The sequence below is a fragment of the Malus domestica genome, chromosome 10 (genome assembly GCF_042453785.1).
Source record: "Malus domestica chromosome 10, GDT2T_hap1".
NCBI classification, from domain to species: domain Eukaryota; kingdom Viridiplantae; phylum Streptophyta; class Magnoliopsida; order Rosales; family Rosaceae; genus Malus; species Malus domestica.
In genome coordinates this window covers 18684907-18701841 of record NC_091670.1, presented here as the reverse complement: position 1 = coordinate 18701841, position 16935 = coordinate 18684907, and the positions used below count along the sequence as shown (strand labels likewise).

General features: G+C 40.0%; 1 protein-coding gene across 1 annotated transcript; it reads left to right on the top strand.

Annotated features, from left to right (window-relative positions):
- Positions 1-5637: 5637 nt before the first annotated feature.
- LOC103453170 (probable protein phosphatase 2C 63) lies at positions 5638-8136 on the top strand. The gene is made up of 4 exons (XM_008392726.4): positions 5638-6193; positions 6357-6730; positions 7177-7413; positions 7605-8136. Exons 1-4 carry the CDS (start codon positions 5926-5928, stop codon positions 7872-7874), a joined length of 1149 nt encoding a protein of 382 aa, XP_008390948.1. The 5' UTR covers positions 5638-5925; the 3' UTR covers positions 7875-8136.
- The last annotated feature ends 8799 nt before the right edge of the window (positions 8137-16935 follow it).

Below are 16935 nucleotides of genomic sequence, written 5' to 3'. Positions count from 1 at the left end.
ATTAATTAGGTATAAATATATTAATTGGCTAATTATCATAATAAAAGAAATGTTTTGGGAGGTTATGGAATGAGGATGGATGAGACAAATTTGAACTTGTTACCTATTTTAGGTACTCCTGATTTGGTTGATGGATGATTCTCCACTGCTCACCTGTAGGAGACTCGGTATGCCTCGAGGGTAAATTTGTCATCTTCACCCAAAAATCCACATGTCACTTTGTGATTATTTTTGGCTCCACGGCCTACGTACATTTTGAATAAATCAATAGAACCATAGAAGCATTTTTATCTATATATTTTGTTATCTTTTTATGGGGTTTGAAATTATGTACACCAAATTATGAGAATTTTTTTGCTTGAAAATGGTAGATTCAATTTGTATCATCTTTGTTGGATATGAGAGATTCGTGAGTTAATCAAGTCAAGTTCATATGAAGAAATCAGCTACTGAATTGAAAAAAAAAAGAGGACAAAATCGGTTGCTTTCTAGATTATATGATATGAAATGTTAGAGAAGGTGGGTTCTTAATGTTTTTTCAGATTTTTCAAACAAAAGCAACAAAACAAAGGAAGGGGAAGAGAAGGCAATACGCGGTTGGGAAGAAAAGTAGAAAACCTGACAAGAAAAAGGAGAGGAATTGAGGAAAAGAATGGGACATTATATAAATCGAATGTTGTTATTATTTAGTAGAAAATTCTATTATGTAAATTTTAAATATAAAATTATAAAAAAAAATACATAATACTTACTAAGTGACATGTTTTGAGTGGACGGTAGTGCCAATGAATATTGTTCAGTGGCAAGCCAAGCCTCACACAAGTTTTTCTCCTCCACATGGCCGACCACATCTCCGCATAAATACCCCATTTTTCACCAATTTTTTGGTAAGCTTTTGCTACACAATTAAGCCACAAACTCTCCCTCTCTCATTTTAGAGAAACTAACTTAAGCATCAGATATCCATTGGCTAACCCCCACCCCTTCCCCTCCTCTCCTTGGGCGCGAGGGTTTGATCTTTTATCAAAGGTGTTTAAATTGTTTTGTAGGTACAAATTCATCAATGACACACCCTAACTCGGAATGTCCATTTGGACTCCAAACTGACGTTGGCCGACACTTGGAAGGTGGCAAAGTCATAAAGTGTAGTGATGTGGAAAATGTGTATGAACTTAAACCTAAAAGTGCCTAAGTAATAGAGTGTGTGGTGAGCGAGACTGAACCCATTTCACACGTGATGTCAAAGCATAAGTACAGTACAGTAAGATAGGGTGAGAATTATACCATCAAATGTCATCATCGTCTACACCAAGATTTGCCAAGAATCCTCGTTGACATGTAAGCTCAGCAATAAAACCTGGAGGGGCGAAAAAAAAGGGTGAGTGGGCCTAGAAACAAATCTTTGTAAAAACCTTTTCAAAAACATAATAAACACTCGCTGTAAAACCAGTATAGTTTCCAAAATATACATACTACGTATTGTAAGAAAATACTTACCGTAGCTTGCAAAATCTCAATAATTCATTACGGCACAATATCTCGTAAATAAGGGCATGACATCCAAAATCACAAAATCTCACATAAGCAACATATCATATCGGGTGCTTATCGACACATGTTGACACACAAGTTCATGCAGAGGTATTCTGACATGAACATGACTGGGTGTAATAATAATATATGCTCTAGTACTAGAATCACGTGAAGACTGGCACTATGCATAGTACATACGAGTCAGAGTTGCCTATGGCAACCTGTACGGCATGACTGGCACCTACAATGGATCCAAAGTGAATGTACGGTGCAATGTGCACATACACTTGAAAGACAGGCCTTGGCCTGGGTGAGTACCAACACCAATGCAACAAATGATGAGTAGATAACATCAATATAATCATGTCACAGCCATTCAACAATTCTAATCAATATCATACTATTCATGACCATAAATATAATCAAGGCATCTCCTTATAGTAAGCTTACCTGTGCATCCTGTAGGATTATTTCATCATTTCCCAACAATAAGGTATTTCTTATAAACATTAATTTAATCATGGCAATCGCATAATGCTTGTATATATGGAAACTAACCAATATATATATATATATATATATATATATAAAAGACCCACTCACAGATCTTGTCACCGAGTCGAACCCACCCCGTAGCATCGAGAGTCCTTGCGATGCATTTCGCCTAGAAACGAAACCATTTAGGTAAATATAACGTGCTAATGAAAGTGTTTTTGTACAAAGTATGGCTAATAAAGGAACTATCCTTAAACGGTCGAATTTTGAAAAACGGACGGTGGATTTGGAATCAATGCATCGAAATAAGCTAAGGAGGGTCCCCGTCAAATTTACAAAAAAATCAACGATTAACCCTAAAAGTCAACTGATATATATATATATATACATATATATATATATATATATATATATATATATTATACGGGACAACTCATTAATCAATATAGGCCCACTAAGCCCTACATAGTCTCTAGTAATACTGATTTTAATATTAAGATCAATTCGTAGCATATTGTCCAAAAGTCACGTCTCTATCGAAGGTGAGGTCCACAACCTTACATAAGTCAATCTGGAACATCCGCCCATGGATTTCCGATCTGTAACTTCCCAAAGTCCACACTATGCTTTTAGAACAACATACTAAAACTTCTTTACGGTCTAATTGTTGGATCTCCGCCAATCGCAAATTCAAGTGGCGGTCAACGTTTGATTTTACAAACTTTAGAAATTCAATTCGGGAAGATCCATACATCGAATTCTTGATCTGTAAGTTCCTAATGTCCACAAATATTACGTACTTTCATGTATTAATGTTTGATGCCAATCCAACGGTCGGATCCTCTATTCATATAATAACCAATTGGCGGCCAACTAGGCGGTCCACTACGAAACTATATTAAAACATCAGGATTTCACTAAACGGATGTCAATTATGGAAACAGGGCATCAAATTAGCCTAGGATGGTCAGTTGGGGTCTCGGCCCACGTGCCGCCCCGACTCGCCAGAAAAATTAACTATTTCAAAAAATTACCAAATTTCATAGAAATGAAGATCTCAATGAGTAGAGAAAGTCTTATACATGTGGCCAAGTCCAATTTGGCCAGGAAAATCCCCAATTTGTCTCGAACTCGTCAGAAACCCCAAAAAGGGTGGCCTTCGATTCGACTTCTCCAATGCTCCATCGCCTCCAAGGTTGTTTGGGGTTTGTTCCTAGGCTCAAGGAAAGTCTAATAGGGGTGGTGGTTGACGGAGTTTGCTTCAGGAATGGTGGATCGCTGCCATGAGCCCCATCGCACCCACCGTGCAATTTTCACAATTTCCAGGCCAATTTCTGTTGCTTTTTGAGTGGAAATGGAAAAGGGTAGGATGCTAGGTTGATTTCAAGGGGTGAGTAGCTTTAATTCGCTGGAAAAATCATTGTGAAAGGAATCGGGAATCATGGATTCCTCCGGGTTGGATCGTTGGTCGAAGGGGGTCCGGTTTGGCTGGTTCCTTCTTCTCTCTCCTTTCCCTCCTTTCCCCCTTCTAATTGGTCCATCCTCTTCCTTTCCTTCCCTATTCTCCTTTCCTGATTGGGCAATCCCTTCCCCATCTATCTTTTCTTCCTCCTCTCATCCGTCTCTCTTTCTCCTTCCTCTTCTCCACTCTTCATCACAACCATCCACGTGGCTCAATCAAATTGCTCCAAAAAATCTGGAGCCTTCTAGAGTGAAGGTTAAATTTACTAAAATGCCCCTGACTTTAAATGTTAATAACTTCTTCGTTAAAGCTCCAAATTACGTTCTCTTTACGCTCACGCGTTTGTAGTGAAGTGCACTACGAGGATACGCTAAAAGAATGTTTCCTACATCTCCCAATACGCTGGTCAATGAAAGTCGACACCCTCACCTTTAGGGGCACTTTCATCAATTCACTCATTTAAAATTAATAAAAACGTAAAATTAGGGACGGGTTGTCACAATCAAGATTGAAGATGGCGGATTTTTGCTATCACACTACTCTTGCTAAAAAGTTTTGAAGTTCCATATCCACCTCTTTCAATAGGAGCAAAAGTTTGACATCAATTTGGTTTAGGAAAGTGATTTCCACACATTTTTTTTACCTATTACATACCCCTGTTTATTCTGGCATTTAACTTCATTTGATTTATTCAATTCAATGATCATAAATCAAGAAAGAGTGTGTAAGAAGCTAAAAATGTGCGTGAAATCACTTCTTTTTAGTTAAATATGCCAGTTATAAGCATTCATAATATCTGCAAAATTTACAGCCAATCACTTAGAAACCAATATTTTTTTAAAACATTTTTTCTTAAGTTTTCAAAACGTTTGTAAAGCTTAATTAGATAAAACATACGCTAAAATATAAATTAATTTCAAAAAAATATGTCAAACTGTATAGTCAATTCCACTCCATTTAAAAAATATTGAGTTGCTTCAGTTTGTACGTTACGGTGCATGTATTCTAATTCATTAAAGCAAAATACAATAAATTCCCGGTAAACACAAAAAAAAAAAAAAAAAAAAACTAATTATAATTTCAAAAATATTTTAAAAAATTTGTGAATAACTTTTTTATATTTAGGTGCTAAAGTCGTAATTAATTTCATGGAGCAAGTTCTGCAATTATTCGCCTTATGATTACTAATGCATACAAAATAAAATGTATGTTGTTTTCACATTATTTATTGTAATCTAATAGCTAAATTTTCAAGAATTATGTTGATTTGAGGCGTAGTTGGTTGCATTCTTATTTTCTGTCTTGCACTGAGGCGTAGTTGGTCGCATTCTTATTTTCTGTCTTGCACATTTTTAACTTCCTCAATTTACAACTTTTTATCCTAAATAAGTAAACATGTCATTAGGAGAAAGTAAAAGTCGAACTTGATACATGTCAAGATTGGATTTGTTCCTAGTCATACATATTTTAACTAAACAATGTATCTATGGCCTAGCTAAGAACATTTTTAGTAGAGTCTTTAAATAGGAACAACCACCATATAAAATGAGTATAAAACAAATACAAGAACAAAATGAATCTCTAATAATTTGAAAAGTGAGTCACTAAAATATAGTAAAAAATTAATAATTTAATGAGAAATTAAAATGGAAAAAACAAATAAAAAATGAAAATTACACTCACGAGTAATTTTGTAATTCATTGATAAAAGTGCAGGTATAAAAGAAGTTGTCATTAATAAGAGTGTGAACATAAAAGAAGTTGACGTTGATAAGAGCGTGAACATAGAGCGAGCTGTAAAGTGAAATGTTCAACGATTAAATTTAGGGAACTTTAACGAAAAGCACCGGTACTGTTCATTTTAACGAAAAATCACATTTTTACACTAAAAAGTCAATCCTGGTACTATTCACTTTACCTTTTATTTTGTGCTTATCATTAAAACTCAAAGTTTTCAAGCCCTTTTCATTAGTTTTCCTTTAAATTTATCAATACACAAAGACGAATTTTCCCAAAACCGTGATTTATTAGCAAAATGTAAATATTCGCATTTACCGGGCAATCTGTACACATTAGACAATGACAGAGTGAAATATGAGATTTTTCTTTTGACCGAAATATAAGGAGAAAATAACAAAATGCAAAAAGAAAAAGGTCACCAATTAAAAAAAAAACGCGGCAGAGTTGAGCGTATGAAAGGTAGGATTATCGATTCGTGATTCACATTAAGCAAGCTCTGCTTCCCTCCTCTTCACGCGTCTCCCCCACGACTTTGATTTCCCGGTCATCTCTCTCTCTCCCCCCTCCCTTTCTCTCTCTAAAAACCTCTCGAATTTCAGTCATCTTTCCCATCAAATTCAAACGCATCGACTGCAAAAAACCCAAATCGAAGCGCAACCCAGAACACACGAACGGAGACGACGAACTGAGACAGAATGCTGCGCTCGTGCTACAGGCTGCTCGAGCGCTGTTTGAGGTTGCGATGTGGTGCTGGGGGCGGAGGCGATGGCCTTTGGCACATGGACTTGGAGTCCCACGCCTCCGGTGACTACTCGATCGCTGTGGTTCAGGCCAATTCGAATTTGGAGGATCAAGGTCAGGTCTTCACCTCGCCCTCTGCAACGTATGTTGGTGTTTATGATGGCCATGGCGGTCCCCAAGCTTCTAGATTCGTCAACAACCATCTCCTCCCATATTTACACAGTATGGCTCTTTTTTCTGCTTTATGTTAAGCAAAAGACTAGAAATTTCAATATTTGAATTGGGTTTAAGGGTATATGATGAAATTGGGTTGGTAATTCAAAGACTTGAATTTGATTGTGTTTTTTGGTTCAAAATTATGAGATTTTTTGTGGGTTTTTAATAGAATTTGCGATGGAACAAGGGGGATTGTCAGCAGATGTGATAAAGAAGGCATTCAGTGCCACTGAAGAAGATTTTTTGCATTTGGTGAAGCGATCTTTGCCAAAGATGCCCCAAATCGCTTCCGTTGGTTCGTGTTGCCTTGTGGGAGCAATATCAAATGATGTTCTATATGTAGCCAATCTAGGGGACTCGAGAGCTGTCCTTGGCCGGAGAGTTTCGGATAGTAAGAGGAGTCCGGTGGTGGCAGAACGCTTGTCCACTGATCACAATGTGGGAGTTGAGGAGGTCAGGAAGGAGGTTGAAGCACTACATCCCGATGATTCACATGCTGTGGTGTATATTCATGGAGTTTGGAGGATAAAAGGCATAATTCAGGTACAGTGGGATTCTTTTAATGAAACAATGCATGTTTGTTGCGAAATTATGAGTTTTTAAGTAGTGAATTTCGATTTGGTAATCTAGGAGTAAGCATTTTGGCCTTAGAAAAACTTGCGGACTTTGAATCCGAAACATTGTTTTATGTCTTTAGTGAATGAAACTTGTTCAACTTGTTCCTTGTATTCTTAGATTTCTAAAGAGAGTTGTATGTTCCAGGAACCCCCCCAGAGCATAGAACTGAAGCTAATGTAATTCTAGCGCGGTTACTTTTGTTTATCTCTATGAAACTTTATTGAGCTTGTGAATATTTGGTTTCATATTTTCAGGCGTAAAATATTTGCTAATTACATATTTCAATTTTGTTTGTGGGTTTAGAGATAGCACTATAGGAGTTAAAACTTAAATGTTATGGAGGATATGGTCTAAATGTTCTTTTATTTCAGGTGTCAAGATCTATTGGTGATGTTTATTTAAAGAAGCCGGAGTTTAACAGAGACCCCATATACCAGCAATTTGCGAACCCTGTTCCTATGAAACGGCCAGTGATGACTGCAGAGCCCTCAATCATTACAAGGAACCTTAAGCCACAGGATCTGTTTTTGATCTTTGCCTCAGATGGCCTATGGGAACAGTTGAGCGATGATGCAGCAGTAGAAATTGTTTTCAAAAACCCAAGAGCTGTAAGTTCCTGTACTTCACCTATTGTATACAGTAACATGCAACCAGGAAAATGTAGTGGTCCAAGTTTCACTTCTCCGCTAATTAGATATAAATGGTTACAGTAATAATAACAGTAGGACTTGAATAATCTGAATGTGTAAAAATATATTTCGGACATCTCTGTGACACAAAATCGGCTTAACAATTGCAGGGTATTGCAAAGAGATTAGTAAGAGCTGCTCTTGAAGAAGCTGCAAAGAAGAGGGAGATGAGATACAATGACATAACGAAAATCAAAAAGGGAATAAGGCGGCACTTTCATGATGACATCACTGTTATAGTAGTCTATCTTGATGACCACAAAAGCTCCTCGAAATGTAAATCTAAGAATATCATTGTTGGCTCTACCAGAGCACCTGCTGATATTTTCTCGGTCAGTGCAGATAAAGCGGAGCAGGATCTGCATCACATGATCTCATGAACCGAAGAAAACTTTAAATGGTTGATACCATTAGCATAGTTTAGTTCAGTAGCTGCAATAAAGGAAAACCATGTGAATAAGGTTAGGTTTTTTTTCGTTTCTGAAATGGTTGCAGTCTATTAGACAAAGAATGTAATAGCATAGGTATACAAGCAGGTTTGAATGCAGATTGATAGCAAACTCCAGAAGTTGAAGTACCAATTTTGTGACCTTTTCCCCTCTCAAATATTTTAATGACAAGTTCTGCTCTATACGTCCCTCATTCTGGTATCTTCATGGGACTGACTTCTCATTTGTTCGATAGATTATTATTGTTAATGTTTTTGTTTTTTGATACAATGATATTATTTACACGATAGGAGTGGGAAAATAAATTGATATCAAACTTGTCGTTCACAATATTCAAACCTACGACCTTTTGCTTGCAAGTAAAAAGAAATACTACTAAACTATAATACTAGGTTATCATTTGTTTGAGAAGATAATTTTACGACTTTGTTAGTTGTTTCACTTGTGAGTTGTTTATTTACTATAAGATTAGAGTTAGAAGAAAGCTCTTTATCCGTTGGATATTACTTGCTTGAAATGAAGGAAGTTATGAAACATGAGTATATGAATATAAGAGAAAAGGAATGGGTATGAGTATGAATAACTTCAATACCCTCGTGTTAATAAACGCAACAGAAGTAAAGATAATTCGGGCAAGAGAACTTGCCATTGGATTGGGAACCAAATTTACTTTCATTTTGTTAACACAGCACTAAGTTGTCCAAGTTTGAAGATGAAAAACCAACTTCTTACAATTAAGAAGTCATTCGTTGTTACCTGTAAATCACATGATTGACGCACGGAATGAAAAAAAAAAAAAAAACATAAGCGTAGAAGAAATTTATCCCTATGTATCAAACTGAAATTGGCCTATAAAAAAAATGAGTCATTACATACAACGAGTCAAGTATTTTCGTAAATTTTCAAAGCACCTAGAGACAAAAAAAATTAGCGCAAAAGAAATTTATGCCTATGTACCAAACTGTAATTGGCCTATAAAAAAAAGAGTGATTGCAAAGAACGAGTCAAGTATTTTCGTAAATTTTCAAAGCACCTAAAGTCATGCCAGCAATTTCTCTAATAACCTTAAAGCCACCACTCATCATGAGTCCAAGTATTACTCCGTAAACAACACGTTGGGGTCGGTCTTTGTTCAACCAAGTCATTGTCTTTCTTTCACTTTCTTGGAAAATTCTGAAGTAAGAAAATACACCATAATTTGTTGACTAGTAAAGTCAAGCACTCAAAGACCAACAACAGTTGTAGAAGAAAAAGACTAGCGAGTAGACCATTGACTGAGTAAGCCTGAATCATTAGGTATTAAGTGACAGAGAGAACAAGACGGTTCAAATTAGCATTTCATGCCTAGTTTGAAATCAAACTTACCATTTTCACATCTCAACCCAATCTCTCTCTCTCTCTCTCTCTCTCTCTCTCTCTCTCTCTCTCTAAAATGGTCACTTTTTTTCACATATTGATCTTAACATGCTCATTTTTCACTGCACTATTGTGCTGTTGGAGCTCAGAGCAAGGGAATGAGACAGATAGGCTAGCACTGCTAGCCATCAGAGCTCAAATAAAGCAGGACCCTCACAGGGTCATAAGCTCATGGAATGATTCGGTTCACTTTTGTCAATGGCATGGAGTCGCCTGCAGTCCACAACAGCACCAGAGGGTCACCGTGTTAGACCTACAACAACAACAACAAAGCATTTTCCCACTAAGTGGGGTCGGCTATATGAATCCTAGAACGCCATTGCGCTCGGTTTTGTGTCTTGTCCTCCGTTAGATCCAAGTACTCAAGTCTTTTCTTAGGGTCTCTTCCAAAGTTTTCCTAGGTCTTCCTCTACCCCTTCGGCCCCGAACCTCTGTCCCGTAGTCACATTTTCGAACCGGAGCGTCAGTAGGCCTTCTTTGCACATGTCCAAACCACTGTAACCGATTTTCTCTCATATTTTCTTCAATTTTGGCTACTCCTACTTTACCTCGGATATCCTCATTCCCAATCTTATCCTTTATCGTGTGCCCATACATCCCACGAAGCATCCTCATCTCCGCTACACCCATTTTGTGTACGTGTTGATGCTTCACCGCCCAACATTCTGTGCCATACAACATCGCTGGCCTTATTGCCGTCCTATAAAATTTTCCCTTGAGCTTCAGTGGCCTACGCCGGTCACACAACACGCCGGATGCACTCTTACACTTCATCCATCCAGCTTGTATTCTATGGTTGAGATCTCCATCTAATTCTCCGTTCTCTTGCAAGATAGATCCTAGGTAGCGAAAACGGTCACTTTTTGTGATCTTCGCTAGATTGCTCCGGTCATTAATGTGGATAAGTATATAAATGGATAGAGATAGGAAAGCAAACACAAGATGTACGTGGTTCACCCAGATTGGCTACGTCCACGGAATAGAGGAGTTCTCATTAATGTGAAGGGTTTACACAAGTACATAGGTTCAAGCTCTCCTTTAGTGAGTACAAGTGAATGATTTAGTACAAATGACATTAGGAAATATTGTGGGAGAATGATCTCGTAACCACGAAACTTCTAAGTACCGGAGTGTGGTATCGTCTTGACTTGCCTTATCTGTCTCATAGGTAGATGTGGCATCTTCTCTGGAAGTACTCTTCCTCCATCCAGGGGTGGTATCTGTAACTGGTGGAGATGCACAAGGTAATGTATCAATTTCACTTGAAGCTTACTTGTAGTTTCAGGCTTGGTCAAGCGCGATACAAACCATGTAGTAGGAGTCCCCCAAGTCGCCGGGCTAGGGGATCTGCTGAAAGAGGTGACAGACAAGGTAAGCAATCAGAGCTCCGGCTGATTGTTCACATTCTCCCTATCTTGCAGGCAGCATGAAGGATAAAGAGAAGAAAAATGAGAAGAAATGATATGGGATACTTTTGCTTTTGAAGAAGTAACTTTCCACAGGCTTATTCTTGAACCGGGCTGGAGGGTTTTCTGGTTTCCTCCAGAGTATAAGGCCGACTGAAGAATTTGAGGGTCAAAACAAGTCCATCAAATCTAGAGTACGTTCGACCCTGCTGATATGGGATACTTTTGCTTTTGACAGAGTAGTGGATGTATCGGCACGTGTGCTGTTACGCTTGTCTCCACATGCTTCCTTGTATCCTTCTCACTTGCCCTATCTGTTCCTCAGGCAGATGCGGTATCTTCCCTGGAAGCATAAGATGTTGAAGATGAGTACTCGAGAGCAATGCCAGGTAAGTAATCAGGTAAGGGGTTCCAGGCAGTCAGTTCTTGGCTGGAAGCTTGATTCCAAGTGCTGATTGATTGCTCTCTTTCTCCTTGTCTTGCAGATAAGAACAAGGCTAAAGGAAAAGACAGGGAAAAAGCATGATATGGGATACTCTTGCTTTTAACCCTGATGATATGAGATATTCTTGCTCTAGTATAGCTTGTTTACAAAGGTATTATCGGGGGGAAAGAAAGCTGAATATTTCGAAAGGCTTCGTTGGGAGTGCCCTCTCAGATAAGAGAAAGGGTTGGGCATTTTTGCAGGTCTGCCTGTCCGTTAGGGATGGAGGTCGACATATATAGGAGTCTCCCTAACATCAAGTAATAATGCTATTCCTTTACCCTGCTTGGTCATAGCACGATAGTGGGAGCTGCCAGCTTCACATGTTTTAACTCTGTCAGAGCACTTTGAAAAAGTGGTCTGTGGTATCTGGAAAGCTGATGTTGCGTGTGAAGATTACAGACAAGCTTTATCCAAGGAGATCCAGCTCTTGAAGTTGGGAAAGTGGTGCCTCTTCGGTTTTCGAACAAGCAATCCTGTCGGGGATCTGGCTCTCGAGATTCGGAGAACGATGCCTCTTCGATTTTTGAGAAAGCAATCCTGCTGGGGGTCTGGCTCTCGAGATTCGGAGAGCGGTGTCTCTTCGATTTTTGAGAAAGTAATCATGTTGGGAGTCTGGCTCTCGAGATTCGGAGGGCGGTGCCTCTTCGATTTTGGAGCAAGCAATCTTGTTGGGGGTGTTTTCTCGAATGTGAGTAAAGGTTGGGCATGTTTGCTAGTCTACCTTGCCACGAAGCACAGAGGTTGACACACAGGGACTTTCCCATTATTCAGCAGTGGTACTGTTCCTTTACCCTCTCTTCGATTTTTGAGAAAGTAATCATGTTGGGAGTCTGGCTCTCGAGATTCGGAGGGCGGTGCCTCTTCGATTTTGGAGCAAGCAATCTTGTTGGGAGTGTTTTCTCGAATGTGAGTAAAGGTTGGGCATGTTTGCTAGTCTACCTTGCCACGAAGCACAAAGGTTGACACACAGGGACTTTCCAATTATCCAGCAGTGGTACTGTTCCTTTACCCTCTCTTCGATTTTGAGAAAGTAATCATGTTGGGAGTCTGGCTCTCGAGATTCGGAGGGCGGTGCCTCTTCGATTTTGGAGAAAGCAATCATGTTGGGAGTGTTTTCTCGAATGTGAGTAAAGGTTGGGCATGTTTGCTAGTCTACCTTACCACGAAGCACAGAAGTTGACACACCGGGACTTTCCAATTATCCAGCAGTGGTACTGTTCCTTTACCCTTGTGGGTAATAATATGGTAGCTAGACCTTCAAAATTTATGTGTCTAAACTTTGTTAGTGTTGTTTCTTTGCAATTCTTTTACCCTTCTTGGTCAGAGCGATGTAGCGGGAGCTGCAAGCTTCACGTGTCACAACTTTGTCAGAGAACTTTGGCAAAGTTATCTGTGGTACCCATGAGTTACTGTTGCGTGTGGGAAGTGGGTGATTGAACAGTACGATTCATGTGCTTTCTACTTCGCTAGAAATCTTCGACAGAATGCCCATAATTTCCGCAAAGCTGAGTATGCGTGTGACAGGTGCTGACAAGGCTGGAAAAGTAGGTGCCTCTTCGATTTCTGAGATCGGCCCTCGTGGTCTCTTAGCAGCCCAGCTTTTGAGAAAGCAAACCTCTTCGATTTCTGAGATCGGCCTTCGTGGTCTTTGAGCAGCCCAGCTTTTGAGAAAGCAAACGCCTCTTCGATTTCTGAGATCGACCCTCGTGGTCTCTGAGCAGCCCAGCTTTTGAGAAAGCAAACGCCTCTTCGATTTCTGAGCAGGCGCCTCTTCGATTTCTGAAGCTTCGTCGAGTGTAGATTTTTATAGGGGCTGACATTAAGTTCCAAAGCACACTTGAATATCCACCAGTAGAAGCTCCATTCTTGCACTTCTAAGATCTTGATTTGTCCGACCTCTTCTCTCTTCAACACCTTTGAAAATGTCTGGCCCCTCCGACCGTCGTTTTGACTTGAACCTTGTTGAAGAGGCAGCCCCGCCTTCTCCAGACAACATATGGCGCCCATCCTTCGTCTCCCCTACTGGTCCTCTTACCGTTGGGGATTCCGTGATAAAGAATGATATGATCGCTGCGGTAGTGGCCAGGAACCTTCTCACTCCCAAAGATAACAGACTACTTTCCAAACGGTCTGATGAGTTGGCTGTTAAGGATTCTCTGGCTCTCAGTGTTAAGTGTGCAGGTTCTGTGTCTAATATGGCCCAACGCCTATTTGCTCGAACCCGCCAAGTTGAATCATTGGCGGCTGAAGTGATGAGTCTCAAACAGGAGATTAGAGGGCTCAAGCATGAGAATAAACAGTTGCACCGGCTCGCACATGACTATGCTACAAACATGAAGAGGAAGCTTGACCAGATGAAGGAATCTGATGGTCAGGTTTTACTTGATCATCAGAGATTTGTGGGTTTGTTCCAAAGGCATTTATTGCCTTCGTCTTCTGGGGCTACACCGCGTAATGAAGCTCCAAATGATCAACCTCTGATGCCTCCTCCTTCTAGGGTTTTGTCCAGTACTGAGGCTCCGAATGATCCCCCTCCGGTGCCTTCTCTTTCTGGGGCTCTACCGACTGCTGAGACTTCTCCTAAGCAACCTTTGTGAAGGCTCCCTCTTGTTTGTTTATTTTGACTCAAGTATATGTACATATTTGTAACTTATCGGGGATATCAATAAATAAGCTTTCCTTCATTTTAACGTATTGTGTTAAATACACCAAAGCCTTCTTCGCTAAGTTCTTTGAATTTTTTTTTTGTTGAAGCTTGTATGTTGAAGCTTTGTGAGTGGAGCATGTAGGTTGAGGTAGTGTTCCCTTAATTTCCCGAGTGAGGAAAACTTCTCGGTTGGAGACTTGGAAAATCCAAGTCACTGAGTGGGATTGGCTATATGAATCTTAGAACGCCATTGTGTTCTGTCCTGTGTCATGTCCTCCGTTAGATCCAAGTACTCTAAGTCTTTTTTTAGGGTCTCTTCCAAAGTTTTCCTAGGTCTTCCTCTACCCCTTCGGCCCTGAACCTCTGTCCTATAGTCGCATCTTCTAATCGGAGCGTCAGTAGGCCTTCTTTGCACATGTCCAAACCACCGTAACCGATTTTCTCTCATCTTTCCTTCAATTTCGGCTACTCCTACTTTACCCCGGATATCCTCATTCCTAATCTTATCCTTTCTCGTGTGCCCACACATCCAACGAAGCATCCTCATCTCCGCTACACCCATTTTGTGTACTTGTTGATGCTTCACCGCCCAACATTCTGTGCCATACAGCATCGCCGGCCTTATTGCCGTCCTATAAAATTTTCCCTTGAGCTTCAGTGGCATACGGCGGTCACACAACACGCCGGATGCACTCTTCCACTTCATCCATCCAGCTTGTATTCTACGGTTGAGATCTCCATCTAATTCTCCGTTCTTTTGCAAGATAGATCCTAGGTAACGAAAACGGTCGCTCTTTGGTATTTCTTGATCTCCGATCCTCACCCCTAACTCGTTTTGGCCTCCATTTGCACTGAACTTGCACTCCATATATTCTGTCTTTGATCGGCTTAGGCGAAGACCTTTAGATTCCAACACTTCTCTCCAAAGGTTAAGCTTTGCATTTACCCCTTCCTGAGTTTCATCTATCAACACTATATCGTCTGCGAAAAGCATACACCAAGGAATATCATCTTGAATATGTCCTGTTAACTCATCCATTACCAACGCAAAAAGGTAAGGACTTAAGGATGAACCTTGATGTAATCCTACAGTTATGGGAAAGCTTTCGGTTTGTCCTTCATGAGTTCTTACGGCAGTCTTTGCTCCTTCATACATATCCTGTATAGCTTGGATATATGCTACTCGTACTCCTTTCTTCTCTAAAATCCTCCAAAGAATGTCTCTTGGGACCCTATCATACGCTTTTTCCAAATCTATAAAGACCATGTGTAAATCCTTTTTCCCATCTCTATATCTTTCCATCAATCTTCATAAGAGATAGATTGCCTCCATGGTTGAGCGCCCTGGCATGAACCCGAATTGGTTGTCCGAAACCCGTGTCTCTTGCCTCAATCTATGCTCAATGACTCTCTCCCAAAGCTTCATTGTATGACTCATTAGCTTAATACCCCTATAGTTCATGCAATTTTGTACATCGCCCTTATTCTTGTAGATAGGCACCAAAGTGCTCATTCGCCACTCATTTGGCATCTTCTTCGTTTTCAAAATCCTATTGAAAAGGTCAGTGAACCATGTTATACCTGTCTCTCCCAAAACTTTCCACACTTCGATTGGTATATCGTCTGGGCCTACTGCTTTTCTATGCTTCATCTTCTTCAAAGCTACAACCACTTCTTCCTTCCGGATTCTACGATAAAAAGAGTAGTTTCTACACTCTTCTGAGTTACTCAACTCCCCTAAAGAAGCACTCCTTTCATGTCCTTCATTGAAAAGATTATGAAAATAACCTTTCCATCTGTCTTTAACCGCGTTCTCTGTAGCAAGAACCTTTCCATCCTCATCCTTGATGCACCTCACTTGGTTTAGGTCCCTTGTCTTCTTTTCCCTTGCTCTAGCTAGTTTATAGATATCCAACTCTTATTCTTTGGTATCTAGTCGCTTATACATATCGTCATAAGCCGCTAACTTAGCTTCTCTCACAGCTTTCTTCGCCTCTTGCTTCGCTTTTCTATACCTTTCACCATTTTCATCGGTCCTATCCTTGTATAAGGCTTTACAACATTCCTTCTTAGCCTTCACCTTTGTTTGTACCTCCTCATTCCACCACCAAGATTCTTTTTGGTGTGGGGCAAAGCCCTTGGACTCTCCTAATACCTCTTTTGCTACTTTTCGGATACAACTAGCCATGGAATCCCACATTTGGTTAGCTTCCCCCTCTCTATCCCACACACACTGGGTGATTACTTTCTCTTTGAAAATGGCTTGTTTTTCTTCTTTTAGATTCCACCATCTAGTCCTTGGGCACTTCCAAGTCTTGTTCTTTTTTCTCACTCTTTTGATATGTACATCCATCACCAACAAGCGATGTTGATTAGCCACGCTCTCTCCTTGTATAACTTTGCAATCCTTACAAGTTATACGATCCTCTTTCCTCATTAGAAGAAAATCTATTTGTGTTTTTGACGACCCACTCTTGTAGGTGATCACATGTTCTTCTCTCTTCTTAAAGAAGGTGTTGGCTAAGAAGAGATCATATGCCATTGCAAAATCCAAGATAGCTTCCCCATCCTCGTTTCTCTCCCCAAAACCATGGCCACCATGAAAACCTCCATAGTTGCCTGTCTCCCTGCCCACGTGTCCATTTAAATCTCCTCCTATAAATAACTTCTCCGTCTGAGCAATTCCTTGCACCAAGTCTCCAAGGTCTTCCCAAAATTTCTCCTTCGAACTCGTATCCAACCCTACTTGAGGTGCGTACGCACTAATCACATTGATAAGTTCTTGTCCTATTACAATCTTGATTGCCATGATTCTATCTCCTACCCTCTTGACATCTACAACATCTTGTGTCAAGGTCTTGTCCACGATGATGCCAACACCATTTCTCGTTCTATTTGTGCTCGAATACCATAGTTTAAACCCTGAGTTTTCTAGATCCTTTGCCTTACGACCAACCCACTTAGTTTCTTGTAGGCACATAATATTTATCCTTCTCCTCACCATAACTTCTACTACTTCCATAGATTTTCCCGTCA